Genomic DNA, 17,812 nt, shown 5'->3' with positions numbered 1-17,812 from the left:
AGCAGTGTGTGTTAGTGTCAGTTTAGTGTGTGAAGGTAAACTGTAAAGTGGTGTCGCCAAGAGGGGAAAATAAAGCCTGACCTGAAGAAGGAAAAACTGCTCCTCGCCTCATCTTTTACACACACATTTTTGGCTCGTAGATAGCTTAATGTTAAAGCCCAGCTTTGTCCCTAAGCTATCGTACAAGCGGATACACGCGGTAACTGGTAGACGCCATTGACTGGTTTCTCTCCGCCCCCATTTGCGGTCATATTCCCTGGCCGGAAGTCTCGCGTGACATACTCTCCATGAGAGTCACGTCCGACATTTTGTGCGCGTCCCTCCTTACACACACACACACACACACACACACACACACACACACACACACACTGTCACACACACACCTTATGTGTTATAGGATTATTTTAGTTTCCATATCTAATCATATCACTGTTTAGTTTGTAGTTGTATGTCGGAAGTTTATTGACTGCATTGTATTAATTATTAATTGATATTACTGCATAAATAAACTTTGTTTATATTACAAAGAGAAGTGTTTTGGTTTGTTTTACATACGCCTGTGTCATGCTGACGGGATGTCAGTGCTCGGATTCAAGCCTTCATTTGTTGTTTTTTTTTCCCGAAAATCGATATTCTTTGGATGTCGATTTTCCTAAGAAAACAATCTAATATTGAGACTGTTTTACTATCTGATTATTAGTCCCTGATTCCAGGGTGGTGCCCCGTCAATGTTAATCCTTATTAATATTCTGTTGATTTTTGATAATTGATAATTATCTTTGATGATTGTTGAATTTGAATGATCAATAAGCTAGTGTTAATTTTAATTAATGTTTCATCGATGTTAACAATTAACGGTTATCTTTGATAATTGTTGATTTAAAGGATTAAAAAAAGCTAACATTGATTCTCATCAATGTTCTATTGATTTTAATAATTAATAAATATCTTTGATAATTATTAATTATTGCTAATAACCAAACTTGCTCCTAAACGTAGCACACTACATTTACTAGAGCCCCATATGAGGTTTTAATGAGTTAGATTCAATTAATTAATTTAAATATTAATTAATAACTAAAGAAATAATTATTAATTATTTCTGTTAGTAACACTGATCTAAACAACCAGTAAAGCCCTACATCTCCGAACCAGAAGCCATGGATAAATAGCGATGTTCGCGCGGCACTTCATGTGCGGACCTCCACTTTCAATTCTGGGAATGCAGAGGAGCATAAACAAGCCAGTTATGCCCTCTGAAAAATGCATCAGAACAGCAAAACGCCAGTACAGGAACAAGATTGAAGGACAGTTTAACACCACCAACTCTAGAAGCATGTGGCAGGGAATTAACATCATCACGGACATTAAAAGGAATAAAAACTCCGCCATGAACACCGCTGCCTCTCTCCCGGATGAGCTAAATACTTTTTATGCTCGTTTTGAGGGAAATAACACCGCCCTCGCGGAGAGAGCTCTCGCGGCCGAAGCTACAGAGGTTAGTTCACTTTCCGTCTCTGTAGCCGATGTAACCCGATCCTTCCGACAGTGAATATCTGCAAAGCCGCGGGCCCAGATGGCATTCCGGGTCGCGTCATCAGAGTGTGCCCGAACCAGCTGGCTGGTGTTTTTACAGATATTTTCAACCTTTCCCTCTCTTTGTCTGTAGTCCCCACATGCTTTAAAACATCCACCATTGTGCCTGTTCCAAAGCAATCAAAAATAACTTGCTTAAATGACTGGCATCCTGTTGCTCTGACCCCCATAATCAGCAAATGCTTTGAGAGACTAATCAGAGATTACATCTGCTCTGTGCTGCCTCTCTCTCTAGACCCATTGCAGTTTGCTTACCGCAACAACCGCTCCACTGATGATGCCATTGCATCTACAATACACACTGTTCTCTCCCACCTGGAAAAAAAGAACACTTATGTGAGAATGCTGTTTGTAGACTACAGCTCAGCATTCAACACCATAGTGCCCTCCAAGCTAGATGAGAAACTCCGGGCTCTGGGCTTAAACAGCTCGCTGTGCAGCTGGATCCTGGACTTCCTGTCAAGCAGACACCAGGTGGTTAGAATAGGCAGCAACATCTCCTCATCACTGACCCTCAACACTGGAGCCCCACAGGGCTGTGTTCTCAGCCCACTCCTGTATTCTCTGTACACACATGACTGTGTGGCAACACATAGCTCCAATGCCATCATTAAGTTTGCTGATGACACGACGGTGGTAGGTCTGATCACTGACAATGATGAAACAGCCTACAGAGAGGAGGTGCACACTCTGACACACTGGTGTCAGGAGCACAACCTCTCCCTCAACGTCAGTAAGACAAAGGAGCTTGTGGTGGACTTCAGAAGAAAAGACAGAGAACACAGTCCCATCACCATCAATGGAGCACCAGTGGAGAGAGTCAGCAGCTTCAAGTTCCTGGGTGTCCACATCACTGAGGAACTCACATGGTCCGTCCACACTGAAGCCGTTGTGAAGAAGGCTCATCAGCGCCTCTTCTTCCTGAGACGGCTGAGGATGTCTGGTATGAACCGCCACATCCTCACACGGTTCTACACCTGCACTATAGAGAGCATCCTGACTAGCTGCATCTCCGCCTGGTACGGCAATAGCACCGCCCACAACCGCAAAGCACTGCAAAGGGTGGTGCGAACTGCCAGACACATCATCGGAGGTGAGCTTCCCTCCCTCCAGGACATATATACCAGGTGGTGTGTGAAAAAAGCTCAGAGGATCATCAGAGACTCCAGCCACCCAAGCCATGGGCTGTTCTCACTGCTACCATCAGGTAGGCGGTATCGCAGCATCAGGACCCACATCAGCCGACTCCATGATAGCTTCTTCCCCCAAGCAATCAGACTTTTGAATCATTGATCTCCCACGATCAAAATACATCAGCACTGCACTTTATTACTCATATCTCACACCGGACTGTCATAAATTATATTATTATTTTATATATTCTCTCTTAACAACTTACTATCAACCGACAGCCAATAGAGTAACGTCAATACAGTACAATACAACCTACTGTACATTCTATATATACTACTATATATACTTTTTTATTTTTTTATTTGTATTGAATAATGTGTATTCTATATTGTGCGTATTGTATACTGTACAGTGTATGTTATTATTTGTATATTGTGTTGTGTAATTATGTGTATATCAGATGTTTAAATTGTGTTGTGTTAATTTGATGTTATTGTAAATTGGTATATGTCTCATCACTGTCACGACTGCTATGTTGATCAGAACTGCACCCAAGAATTTCACACACCATTGCACTTGTGTATATGGCTGTGTGACAATAAAAGTGATTTGATTTGATTTGATTTGATTTGATCCCTGGAGTTTTTCACTGGCAGTATTTACATTTTAAGAGGGCATTGTTTGGGCATCATCTGGCACAACAGTTCTAATTCATGTTTCACCTTTGTGGTTTTAATCAGATGCGTTTCTTAGACACTAAACACAGCCCTTCAAAACAGACATTCAAAACAATAAATAAACGTAATAACTATAACCTTTGTTTGCACAAAACTGTCAAAGTCATCAAAATCCAAGCCGAAAAGCCAGATAGTAAAATATTGTTGTGGCGCTTTGTTTGGTATAGCGTGTTTTTCACCCTTAAGATGCATGTTTTAACAATACCTCTTTTTGTTTGTGTCCTCATTACATAACGAGTAAAATTAATACATTTGAATATAAAGTAAAAACAACAGAACTAATAAAAACACCTAGAATGCCTAAAACAGGGTGTGGGTAGTAATATTACGCATAGCAGCTCATAAAATCATCATAATATATGCATTCGGGTGTATTAACTAAGTACAAAACAACAAATAAGAGAGCACTAATAACACTAAAAAACAATAGATTTGGTGTAATAGTACATTTACAAAGGCATGAAATAATGTAATGTTATTTAATGAGGCACAAATTTAGCCTACCTCTATTTCACAAATGAATTCTGAGGGCTAAATTCTTTAGTTTGACCTCTAATTTCAAATACAGAGTATTTAAACCTACACTTAAAAAAAATCTAAATATAGAAATAGAATGACACATAAAATATATCAAATATCAACTTTAGAACAATCAAACCAAACATTAATTTACAAAAGGTAGCCTAACTCACTCTTAGATGAGTCTAAATAGCAAGCAAAAAAAAAAAAAAAAAAAATCTCCTCTGTTGCCTCTTGAGGAGAAAAAAACATTTTAGAAGAGAAAAAAAAATTGAAAAAAAAAAATTGGAAGAGAAAAAATAATTTTGGAAGAGAAAAGAAAATTCTGGAAGAGGAAGGCACTAAAACAATATATTTTTTTTAAATTAATTTTCATGTTGCGGTTTAGGCCTTCCATAGTTTACATCTACCTTGTCTTCTCGCACATGCGCAGTCTGTTAAGTATAGTCTAATTATGTGTTACTGTGTTCATTAGTTAACTGTGTTTATCAAAAGAACGACTTATAAATTTAAAGATCAGTTCAAGATGGTTAGCAAAATAACAACGGCATGATCATGAAATATTATGTGAAATATTTATTTTAGAGCTTGAATTGATTATCAATAATCACTATTTATCAAAACAGACCATTTAAAATAATCGTTTACTACTCGTCGTTGCTGTATGACTTTAATCCCCGTGTATAAAATGTATAATTGTAGAATCTCGCGAGATTTTGACGAAAGACGGTTCCCCTCTAAACACGAGCCGTTTCCCGGGCGACGGCGTGTTGCTTTACGCGCATGCGCACAGTGAGTCGTCTCGTCAGCTGGCAAAGTAGTTCGTGATGGCGCATTACAGAGTGAGTAAATATACACAAACAAACACAAAAACACAGTGAAAAACTACCAGAATGATTCATGTACAGCTGCTGTTTGATTCGGTATGTAAAAACGATTAATCTCGAGAGACGGTAATGTCGCAACACTTCGACGTTTAACGATGTTTTTACTTTTAGTTTTAAAGGCCTGTTTTGTGAAAGCAATTATAAAACCACATGACCAAAAACATTAAAACTATGAGTTACAGTTAATGTAGGAATGACTTTGCATGTATAACAAAGTATCAAAGCAAACGTTTATTTTAATGAAATCTAGCTCAGACACGTGACATTAGTGTTGGTGATTTATTAATGATTTATTAATGATTATTATTAAGTTCACACATTCACTAAAACACAAAGTGACTTAATTCGACACACTACATCTATTGTTTTAGCATTTCAAACCTCTTTTGTCAAATGGTTTGCTTGTAAAATGTGTTATATTTAGTAATAAATGACACTTTCTAATGAAGTGATATTCACATATTTTAGTGGATACTGTGTTTGGTCTATTTTCTCCTGGTGCTGTTGTGGTTTTTATTTTCACGACTCTTTTAATATTAATTGCTCGATTATGTCTGTGCTTGGGAAGATCTTTTGCTCTCAAATGTGACATTATCTTCTGATTTGAGACATAAATTAATTGTATGATTAATTAAGTTTGTGTGTTTGTCTCGTGAAGGCATCAGAGTCGAAGCGCGAGCAGTTCAGGAGATATCTGGAGAAAGCTGGAGTTCTGGACAGTCTCACCAATGGTAGAACACCAAATACATCAAGTTTTTATGATTTATTCATGACGGTTTACAGAATGTAACTGATTTTTCCACATTTTAGTGTTGGTGGCTTTGTACGAGGAAAGGGAGAAACCCAACAATGCTCTTGAGTATCCTTTCTCATATCTGATACTATACTGTGTTACTCTCTCCAAGAGTTTATCTCTAGCATTCTCACAACACTTTTCCACCAACAGTGTGCCGGTGCCCAATCCGACTCTGTTTCTTGTGTTTCCACTGAAGGGAGACCATTTTAGTCCAGAAAAATTGGCTTCATGCCGACCAATAAACCTGCTGAAAGAAGCATGAACCGCTAACGTCTTCATGAGAAGTTCTGAAAACTCAAACACATCGTTTCCATTCAAATCAGAGAGATAAAGTACTTTATATACAAATATCAAGTGAGGGAATCGATTCCTATGAGTTTTCCTTATAGAATTAAACAACTAATTGTTAAAATCAAGAATACATTTCTACATAAAGGATTTGTATTCAGTTGCGTCAGGTGTGAATGCGGATCTGTTTTGAGAGCGGTCCATAAATGCGGGCACCGACTGTGGCACCATTTGGTGGAAATGAGATGTTGGAGTCACGAGTGGGTGAGACAGAAGCCTTAATGACCCGCCCGTCAGCTTTATAAAGCATCATCTGGGTATCGCTGGACTCGAGTCTGCTGATGTGGAGAATCTGCGTCTGGAGCTCAATGATTTACAACACAAATATGAACAGCTCATGGAGGAAAACAAAGAGCTTAAAAACAGGGTGAGATTATTATCATCAATAATATTCAGACCAGAAACTGGATGTCCACGGACTTCTTTTTATCTACACAACGTTACACAAATTCAAGCTTCAACTGTTTATATTAACCAGAATTACTTGAACATTTCATTTATTAGGCACATACTAAATCATCTTAGAAACTGTGTGTGCCCATAGTCAAGTTACTTTAAGCGCTGTGATATGATTTGAGATTTATTGGTGTAAATTAGTCAGAATGACTCAGTCTTGTGTTTTAATTTAATTTACAGCTTCTGCAGTACGAGTCTGTGCAGGAAGACAGAACGGAATAAACATATTTGTTTAGTTATAAATGAGATTTCTTGACATGAGTAAAAATATTTTGGGTTAGATTCTTTTTTTGTATTAAAATGTCTAAGAAGTGAATATTTAAGTTAAGTGAAATGTGCCTGATATTTAATAAACTGTTTTTTTTTGCACTAACCCTTTATAACATTTCTTTGAATGATTGTCAAATGGTTTATTGAAGGGAGACGTTAATTTGTGATGTTATTTACACCTTAAATACAGAAATTCTAATTCTATGGGCGTTTCAAAAACGCAGACCTTGGTACTTTATTACAAAATATGGGGCTTTTTATATTAGAAGTCTTGCATCAAACAGTTCCTTGTGTACAGAGTGTGCTGCTCACTAAAGTCTTGGTTTACTAGTGAAAATGCTTCTGTTTTACCCTTAATTAAGTACAGATATGTTGCACTACAAAATTATATTATCAACATAATTTGAGTATGAGGTTGAAAAATGTACTTTTCACCATGTCTTATTTGGTGTCTCTTGCATGCACATGAACAACACCTGGTGATGTTCTCCAGGATGATTTGAGAATGTTTCACAGGTCATCTTGTGTGCTTCAATCTGTCAATACAAAGAAAAAAATTATATCTGTGATTAAATATTGTGGATAATAAAAAGAAATACAATAATGATGACGAAATTAGCGTAATCACATGATTGTTTAGTAGCGTGAAAATTACAAGTTAAAACATTACAAGATGCAAAAAACAGTTGACGTACTAATGTATACTATGTAAATACTGCATACTATTTTTGCAAAAGTATACTACAGTGTAGTAAATTATTTAAACCAGTTATTCAATGAAAATGCCAAGAGTTCTCCAGATTTCCCATCCAGCAAACATCCAAACAATCCTACCCTACAGGAGAATAATAGTTTCAGAAGTGATTACAGGGTAATTTTAAAGGGAATATTAATTGTAGGGGTGATATCATCCTCAGGGGCCATTTAAGACTATAAAACGCTGAGATCACGAGGGAAAAAAATGGCAACTGTTAAGGTCTTATTATTTGATCATTTTCTCCTTTAATTGGGAACATGATGGGCGCAAACCAAAAAATAAATCGATGAGCACGTTTACATGCATGTTCTTACACTGATTATGCTTAATAAGCTGACAACGTGTGTGGTCATGTAAACGCAATAAACCACGTTCCTTTATCGGTGTAAAGGCTATTAACGGCTTATGAATAAATCCGTCAACACGGGCAGATTTTTGTCCATAATGCTGATTTCGGGTGCCATGTAAACGCCTTATCCTGGTGTTCTTACCAGCTCATCCAATGTACGCACGTGTTGTGTGCATGATCCTTCACAGTTTGACTTCAAAAGTAGAAAATAACGCCATTAATTCAAATGTCATGAAATGCAGATTTCTTGCCTTATCAGATTTTTTAAATAAGCTGATTTTAGAGAGTACTCAGTGGATTGTGTGCATGTAAACAGGCTCAGTGATAAGTCTGGAATCAGTGCAAAAACAGCCATTTCATATTGTGCAACAAAAGGCTCAAACAAAATAATTAAACAGATGAGCCACGTTTGCAGCCGTTGTAAAATAGCTGACATATGCACACGCATGCGCACATCAGTTTAATTCGATGTTAATGTCGTAAGTTGCGACATTGCTTAGCAACCATGAACTATACAGTTGCACAGGCTACGTCCACACTAATACGTTATGTTGTTTCTCCACCAAAAATAGTGTTACGAAAATGCTCTCCATCACCGCATACTTGGAAAACAGATGGAAAACAAGAGTTTTCAAACAAAAAGTGATACAGTAAGTGCGGATGTGATCAGAGTCTACATTGGATACGAGTGGCACATCAAAACTAAACGGCTCCATTATACAACACAACAGTAACCGCACACTTTTTTCATTCATCTTGGTTCCAGAAGTGTTTTTCCATTATTTTTTTCTATTGAGATTTAATAAAATCCTTCATAAAAGAGTTGTGCATCAAACCAACCAATTTCCGAGGTGAAGCACATTACAAACTTTGTTTTGAAGCAAAACGTATTTGAAAATCAGACAAAAAGACAAAAATAAAACAACTTAATGAGGGAATGAACTACAATCCCATGAAGCATTGTGAATGATGTGACGATGACAATGATGTCATCAATTATGAAACAATGGAAAAATATAAAACTGTTGATTTTAGGTTGTTGATTAAAAGAAGAAACTATATATTTAAAGCATATTGCAGAATGCTCAGATACAAATATAGTAGTTTGAGAGTGTAGGGAGAGCAACTGGACTGTGTCATTCACAGTGCATCATGGGAGTGGGAGGAGCTGCAGAGCTCTTTTGACACAATTCTCTGATTGGTGGATCTTTCTCTTCAGGATTATGGGTAGTGTAATTCTTCACCAGGTATTACGCTATTAATTACAATTTAAAAAAAGAAACTTTAATAGAAGCATACAGTATAACCATTGATTAACCACCTTGAAGCGCATGGTAGGTCTGTCTTTAAAGTTTAATAAGTTTAAAGCTGTTTCCCCTGTAGAAAAAACTACTTCAGGACAGTTGTGCTCTATAACGAACAATGTTGGTGTCATTACACCATTTTTTAAAGGCAGTATAAACGCTACAAAAATGTGTAGCATAAATGTGGAGAAAAAAACAGTTTAAAATTATTATTTTTGTTTTTTGAGAAATGATTTGTGACCGGATGGAACCAATCCAGGGTGCTGATCTGGACCATTGTCCACTAATCGGTTACCACAGATTTAAACACAGAAAAATACTGCAGCTTGGAGGCTCTGACTGAATACAGATACTTATATATGATTCCCAGTATGTACTCTTGACTGTCTGTCTGATTTAGTGTTTATGCTGTTTACACAGTGACCGTTCAAATTGTTCATTTCATTGTTCTCTGTAAATAAAACTAAAGATTTTGGAGTTCTACATGTTGTTGCATTTAGAATCTACAGCTCTGGAAAAAATAAAGAGACCACTCCAAATGTTTCTTAACCCTCCTGTTATCCTCAGATTTACTAACATCTTTTATCCTTGGGGTCAGTTTGACCCCAGCAATTTAAACCTCCAGAATATGATTTTTACCCAAGTTTATGTGTCAGGTACTTTGTTTCTTTGTTAACTACCTAAATAGCCCTTTAAATAAAACAATACCTACTGCGCGACTGTGGAAAAATATGCAAATCACCATAAAATCTCACTGATTGACCTAAAATTGGAAAGAAAGATCATTTTGTTATTTAGAACATTTGGAAAGAAGAACAATTTCTGTTATCAAGGATAGTAACATGTATTATGTTCGGGGTCAATTTGACCCCAGGAAAAACAAACACAATTTCAAACATTTAGAAGGATTTTATTTGCAAAACAGAACATCATCATCATCAGAACATCAGTAAGGAAGACATAACGGTTCTTTATTTACAAAAAAATATTGTGTCAGGGATTGTTCTATGCTACTGTAAGTGCTATGTCTGCGAATATGTATGTGTTGAGATAGTAAAAAAACAAAGTTACGTAGTCACCAAAATGAGTTTGACAGAATATGAACAGCATATTATTTTTCCTACAGCCCACCAGAAGATACAGTCCAGCCTTTTGTCTGCACTACTGTGCACGTGCTCCTTGCAGACGTATTTCTTGCATTTCACACAGGTGTTGCTGGTCTTGGAGTCATTTCTGGGACAGACCTGGCACCTGCCACGTTTCCTGTCTGCAGTTTGAACCACTGGGGTGTGTGTCTCCATTTGTATGTCCTTCACAACAGTTGCAGCAGCTGCTGATGCTCTTGGAAGGCACCGTCTTCTCTCGATATGAGGTTTCACCAGCGCGTAACCCAGCTGCTCCAGGAAAATCCTCCTTCCACTCAGTTTTCCACTGTTCCAATCCTTGTTTATTTCACTCCATAATACAAAGGCATTGTAGGCGCTCACATCAATGATGTTGAAGAAAATGACAAGGGGCCAACGGGCAGTCATGCGTCGGCAGCTGTAGGTGGCTGTGACCTTGTCCAGATTATCAACACCTCCCTTTGTCTCGTTGTAGTCCAAGACCATTCATGGTTTTCTGTCTTCTCTGGTGCTCAGGACAGCATCTTTGTGCATGGTGCTCATCAGCAGGACATTTTTCCCTTTCTTGGGGCAATAGGAGATGACAGTGGCTCTGCCAGTGAAGGCAAACATTGAAGATGTTACCTTCCTGTTCTTCATCGCAAGAAGCACAGAGGGAAGCTCCGGCTTGTTTTTTCTCACTGTCCCCAACATGGTAACCTTCCTTTTCAGCAGTAATGTCATGACCATTCAGTGCTTCAGCCATGTCTAGTACCACCCTCATGCCCTGATTGTTTTCAGGTGCTTTCCCCAGGGGATTTACCAGTGTACACCTGCATATTCCAGGCATAGCTGGAATGTGCATCACATGCTGCCCATATTTTGATACTGTATTTGGCTGGTTTGCTTGGTATGTATTGTCTGAAGGGACAGCACCCACAAAATGCAACCAGGCATTCATCCACAGTGATGTGGGGGCCTGGATTGTAAAGAAAGGGTAATCGCTGGACCCACTTGTCCCTACATCCCATATTGCTGCGAGTTTGTCACGCTCTCGTCGGCCCTGACACGGGAGAAAACATGGAATGTCTTTAGAGATATGGTGGCTGGAAATATTGCCCTTCCAGTGTCAGCATTCCAAAGTTGTACACTCCTGCCAAAATGAGCGACCCAATGTAGGCTTGCAAGTGGATCACATCCAAGTCTTTCCAACTGTCCCCATACACGCGCCTCCCCTCTAAGTTTGTCATCTCAAGTATATCCTTTTAGATTGATGGTGTTACGAAGAGCTCAAATGCTGATTTTATGTCTTGGACATGGTTAAAAGCATATCTGGTGGGGCCTGGAACCATTTTGATGACATTAGCAGCACTAAGCCTACCCTGTCTTTCAACTGGGGAAAGAGACCATAATAACTTTCCATTTTTGGAAGGTAATGTGCCTGCTGGTGGTTGAGAGACAACAAGAGGGTCAACACTAATGGGGCTTTTCCACTGCACGGTACGGCTCGACTCCACTGTGGATAGTACCTGGTACTTTTTTTATTACCACCTCGGTCAAGGTTCCAAGCGAGCCGAGCCGATACTAAATGTGACGTCAAAACCCTGCAGATCACTGATTGGTCAGAGAGAATCGTCACTACCAGCGTCACTGGATTTGCGACACGGGACATCAACCCGCTAGTATTAAAGTTAGCAACAGTGATAGCAGTATCATTTGTTCACGCGACTTTCGAATTGTAAAAAGAAATGGCTCTGTGCAAAACCACGCCGTGGTCAATAAACAAGGTGCAGATGTTCCTCTCGTTAGTAGCCGAGGAGAGGATCCAACGAGAGCTGGATGGGGCGACGCGAAAAACAAAAAATCTTTCAGGAAGTGTCTCAGCTGTTGGCCACACATGGCTACCACCGGACCTACCAACAGTGTAGGGAAAAGTTAACGTATAGCGATTGAGACCCTAAACACATTGCTATAAGCTAGATGGCAGGTTAGCTTACTCTCGTGCGTTGTCTTTGAGCTAACACTGATGTCCTCGTCTGCGCTTTGGTGTATGATTTCCCAAACTCTCCTGTTTTTTTTTAGCCGTCAGCCTCTTTTGAAACAAAGTTTGTCGTCTTGCTGTGAAAAACAGCCACATGCCAAGAATCAAGAACACCATTCCTTCGATATCCTCCATTGCTCCTTTATTGTGTGTTTGTGTCGTGTTTAAGATGATGTCACGGCAGTAGAGGTGGCGCAACTATGATGATCAGCCTATAATCCCACCCATGTTGAAGATGCACTAAACTGCAGTGGAAAAGCAAGCTCAGAAAAGTAAACGAGTCGAGTCGAACCATAATGTGCAGTGGAAAAGTGCCATAAGAGTTTCATTCTCATCAGAGGAGGATGCCTCATAATCAGGGTCCTCCTCAACATTCTCCTCTATGTCACTTTCACTGTCAAAGAACTGTGGCAAAACCTCATTTACAGAAAACCTTTGCTTAGAGGTCATTTTCAATTGAGAGAGAGCATGAAGAGAGAGCCCACAGAGCACCAAGAGAAATGGTTTAGAAGGGTGCTGTGCAAGATTTTATATGTTTGCTCCTCCTCTATGTTGGGTGAACTATCAATGTCCTCGCGAGAATTGTTTTCCCCTCCCCCACGGTGCAGGAAATACCAAAGTTCTCGTGGGAATTATGTTTTCCCTTCCCCCATGTTGTGTGAACTATCAGTGGTTCTCGCAGTACTACAGGTATGGTTATGTTAGGTTAGGGCCCTAAAGCAGAGTTTTTTGTAGATTATAAAATTGCATGTTATAGTGACCTCAATATCATCCAAAACACATGTGTGTAAAAAATTCTTATGTTTTATACAGCTAAAACAGCCTGGGGTCAAATTGACCCCAAAGAACACTAATGCTACAAAAAGTATACAGGACTTTGAAAACATATCATCATGTTAATTTAATGTTTACCCAGTTGTCCCCATTAAATTAGGAAAAGTCATAAAATAAAAAGCAAAAACAATTGTCAATCATGTATTAAGAGACGATAAACATTGAATGCGGTCAAATTGACCCCAAAAATAATAGGAGGGATAAATCAGCATCTCTACATGTATGGCACCCATTCCAGCGCGTTTAATTCCTGCTTGAATATTTGCGCCAGGAGTGGCATAAAGTCACCCAACAGCAATGTGAAAGACTGGTAGAGAGCATGCCAAAACGCATGAAAGCTGTGATTGAAAATCAGGATTATTCCACCAAATATTGATTTCTGAACTCTTCCTGAATTAAAACTATACGGTATTGTGTTGTTTAACTTGTTTTCTTTGCATTATTTCTGTTATTTTGACCAGTTGTCATTTTCTGCAAATAAATGCTCTAAATGACAATATTTTTATTTGGAATTTGGGAGAAATGTTGTCAGTACTTTATAGAATAAAACAAAAATGTTCAATTTACTATGTTCAACACATACCTATAAATAGTAAATCCAGAGGAAATGATCATTTGGAGTGGTCTCAATTTTTTCCAGAGCTGTTTATTCTAACATCACATCAAAGCAATTAATTCTATTCTACAGATAACATGACATTTCTCTTTTCATTGTAACAAAGACCTTAATATAGAGGGTTTTTTTTCTGTCAGTTACAACTCAATCTTTGTTTTCAAAACAACGTTACTAGGGCATCATATCTAGTATTTAACAAGTTACCCAAGACAAAGTCTTTCACTTGAGAGACAGGCATGAGGCCTTCTACAGTCAACCAATCTCTTAATGAAGACTAAATCAAAACCTTCATAAGACACAGAAACTAATGACTCAGATCTGTAAGTCGGTGGCCGCTCTTTCTGCTGGCAAATGATGTTCGTCGGTTCGGTGAGAATGAGGGACTTTCAAAAGAACTGTGATGACGTGAGCCAGAGCTCAGTTTGGTCACAGAGTCGGTCGTGTTCTTTCTGCTGCCTCTCCTCAGGTCGCTTTTAGAGACTGCCATGCCGCAGCGAGTTCTCATGCCCTGGGTTATCGCTCCACTGTTGGAGTCTCCGCTGCAGTCCGAACCGTTTCCCTCCATAATTGTGCTGCAGTTCCAGGGAGGGCTCACTCGCCGAGGCTTCCACAGCACCGCCTGGCACAAGGGCGTGTCCATTATGGGGAGGGTGGTTAAGTCTGAGTGGTTGGACTCCAGCTGCTGCGAGATGGATGGGAAGCAATCTGGACCGTCCCGCTTGTGGACAACAGGAGAACGGGTGTCGCTGCCGGTGTTGTTGGAATTACTGTTGCGTTCCAGGGGACTTGGGACGACGTCCTTGTTCTCACTCAGAATGTCCAGACCCGACAGTCCAGGGTGACTCTGGATTGGAACGAACGCAGATAGGGGTTGATGAGTGGGGGTACGTGGGTCCGTTACCCTGTTTCTTCAGGAGCGAAGCAAAGCCGCTGGGTACAGGGAGGATGGTGGCTTTGCGTCCTTGACTCAGACACACCTGATGTACCACGGAGTTCTTCTTGGACTTGCTACCATAATAATTGCCCATGTCATCTTTTAAATGATGCTAGTAGTCCAGAATTCCCTTCTTCAATTTTTTTTATATGCCAGATGCAGGATCTCCAGCAGGCTAAGGAAGAGTGACACGGCCGCAATGCCCTGCATGAACACGCTCTTCTCGGTGGGTCGAGAGATGAAGCACTCCACCACGATAGGGCATGGCTCTCTATTGCACTTGTAAAGCGGCTCCAGGTGGTGACCGTACAGCAGGTACTAGCCCATCATGAAGCCAACCTCCACCACCAACGATGTGCGCTACGTAAGTGTGCAGCAGCGATCCCCTGAGCGGAGCCAAGTTGAGTTTACCCTATTCCAGCCGCCGCAGCTCCCTCTCGATGCGCCAGCGAGCTTCCACTAGCTCTGTGTCCAGCGTCTCCAGCTCTCTCCTCAGAGCCACTCTCTTGCAGTGATGCTCCTTCTCCAGAGCTCGCAGCTGGTAGATGGCGTGACCCATATACACCTGCGAGGGCGAGGAGATGAAAATAACCTGCAACCCAGTAGCAGATCAGGGAGATGGGGAACACTCGGTTGTAGCAAACGTTGTGACAGCCGGGCTACTCCGTGTTACAGATGAAATCGGACTGCTCGTCGTTCAACACGTCCTTGGCCATGACGCCCAGCACCAGCATGCGGAAGATGAAGAGGATGGTGAGCCAGATCTTTCCCACCATGGTGGAGTGTATGTGAACCTCCTCCAGAATTCCCCCCAGGAAATTCCAGTTGCCCATCTTCACATGGGCATCGCTGCTGCTGCAGCCAATGAAGAGAGGGGTTAGCTGTGTGCTCGGAACAAAAATCCATAACATTCTGGGCTTTACCACCACAAGTTACAACTGGACAACATACAGCACAGACACGTGTCAGCATTTGCACCGACTGCATGTGCCATGACTATATCAGATTTGTAAGCCCATCTGTCCATATAGGAATCTGAAAAACAACAATAAAAGTTACGAACAATCAACAAATGTTATAAAAAATTACCATTTGAAATAGCCACTTCTCCTGAAGATATAAAATATATAAAGGAAGGGAAGCTAAATCAAGATGAGGCTGTTGGATTCGACACTTGTAGCGACCTAGATGTTGTGTTTATGCTGGTGAAAGTAATCAATGCAATAAAAAGCCCTGCAGTTCACCCAGACAATGGAATGTCAAATAAATCATTTAATCTCTTCACTGTCCTCATGTAGCTGCAGTGTAACACAAATGCTGCTTCAACAATTTAAACCATCATAATGACAGATGAGTTTAATTATTAATGAAAACGTAAGTTTGTTTGAATTTTTCTTTTTAAAGAGACGTGTTTTTCTTACTCAGGTTCTGTTCAACATGAGCGTGTACTTCGAGTTCTGGTGAGTTCTGTTAGACTATGGCTGAACGGGTAACTCTGTCCTCCATTTGCCAATACTTATCCTGATTAATGATCAATTATGATGTCTGGTTTCATACATGCACATCTCCGTCAGAATCCAATCTACATTTTCCCCCAAGCCGTTGTTTGTCTGTTTTTAACCCTATTTTTGATAAATCGATGGCAGTAATATTTTCTGTGTATTGTGCTTCAACATCTCTCGATCAATCAGAGTCAAATGGATTGTGGGATAGATTTCTGACTCGTGTGTTTGTGGCTGTTCACTTACTCATAACTGATAAAGATGTCCTAATGTATCACGTGATCGTGCAGTGAGAGTCAAAGGACACGTGAAGAAAACATGACTATATGTAGATCAAACTGAAGCTAAAATAAATGACAGGACAGAGGTTCTGTGGTGGTCACCCTTTTATGACAAATAACTACAAGCGTAATTAAAAAAAGATAAATAATTGTGAAGCTCAAATGAACATGAATATTCATCTCTCATTCTGTTTCTCTGTTCAATACCAACTCTTAATGATTGGTGATTTACATCTGTCAGGTGATCGGTTGCAAATACTATCACACAAACAGTGTTTAACTGGTTAAAACTAACATTTACTCTACAGAAATAAAAAATGTAAATGTTACTAGTTACACTACAAGCTACATGGTAAAGTAACAAACAACTTTTATTAAAGCTACATATATCTTTTTATACCGTATATAAACCCTAACCCTAATATGAAATATTTAACAGTTAGCTGTAATTTCATATAAATGTTTTAACAAATTAACATTCATGTGACAGAACATGTACAGCATGTGTGTGTCTTATTCTCATGACATAATGCTAGTTGAAGTTTCTCAAAAAGTACTGTGGCTGTACCATGACCATAGTACTGTGAAATATACTGTGGAACTGAATAATTACGTTAACTAATGTAAATTAATATCATATACGTGATACTTCAAAGAACACCATGGTACATGTTCAAAAAAAGATTGTACCATGGTACTTTTAGTGTTTTGATACTCTGGTGGAAATCATTACCTGCAGTACAGAGTCGTTCACAAGTTGCACATGTAGCTGTTAAACATAACGAAGCCCGTCTTCATCGCTGGCAAATGATAAGATACACTTGCAGGTTTTGTTTCAATTGATTGTAGTTCAATATTCACTTCATTCAGAACTCGTTTCTGTGTTGTCAAGTGTGCCATTACAGTTTTACATGGAGAGAAACCGTTCCAAATGATTCATTCTGTGATTGAGCCGTCCAAATGATTCAAACTGAATCACGAACCAATTCAGACTGTTTTGACCGATTGTTTGAAAAGAATCTGATTTGAGAAATGTTGTTCAAGTACTGCATCACAATGTTTCAATCTAGGTTTTCCTTTTGAGATGTTTTGTTATGGAGCGGCATTTTTATATGTGTGATTTATATAAAAATACTTATTATTGTAGTTCTATTAGGAGACACCGAATCTTATCTCAGCTGGTGTTTTCACACATTCAAACAGAAACTTATCTTCATGGCTGTTTTTACCAGTATAAAGTAATCAATTAGCAGTTATTAGTAATCAGTGATTGGAGATGAATAAGATTGGGCTGAAAGGCTCTGCTCTGATGTGAGTAATTTACTTAAAAATATTAACAATGAAG

General features: G+C 39.4%; 1 protein-coding gene and 1 pseudogene across 1 annotated transcript; one reads left to right on the top strand and one right to left on the bottom strand.

Annotated features, from left to right (window-relative positions):
• Window positions 1–4,753: 4,753 nt before the first annotated feature.
• Window positions 4,754–6,849, top strand: LOC127425531 (c-Myc-binding protein-like). Its single transcript, XM_051671626.1, has 5 exons — window positions 4,754–4,831; window positions 5,535–5,607; window positions 5,687–5,735; window positions 6,258–6,387; window positions 6,657–6,849. The coding sequence occupies exons 1-5, from the start codon at window positions 4,817–4,819 to the stop codon at window positions 6,696–6,698; spliced, it is 309 nt and encodes a 102-aa protein (XP_051527586.1). The 5' UTR covers window positions 4,754–4,816; the 3' UTR covers window positions 6,699–6,849.
• A 3,305-nt stretch (window positions 6,850–10,154) lies between these two features.
• Window positions 10,155–17,674, bottom strand: LOC127425028 (gap junction alpha-9 protein-like; annotated as a pseudogene).
• Between the last annotated feature and the right edge of the window lie 138 nt (window positions 17,675–17,812).

Source organism: Myxocyprinus asiaticus, chromosome 34, assembly GCF_019703515.2.
Source record: "Myxocyprinus asiaticus isolate MX2 ecotype Aquarium Trade chromosome 34, UBuf_Myxa_2, whole genome shotgun sequence".
NCBI lineage: Eukaryota > Metazoa > Chordata > Actinopteri > Cypriniformes > Catostomidae > Myxocyprinus > Myxocyprinus asiaticus.
The sequence above is the reverse complement of the archived record's forward strand: the minus strand, read 5'-3'. Positions and strand labels throughout refer to the sequence as shown.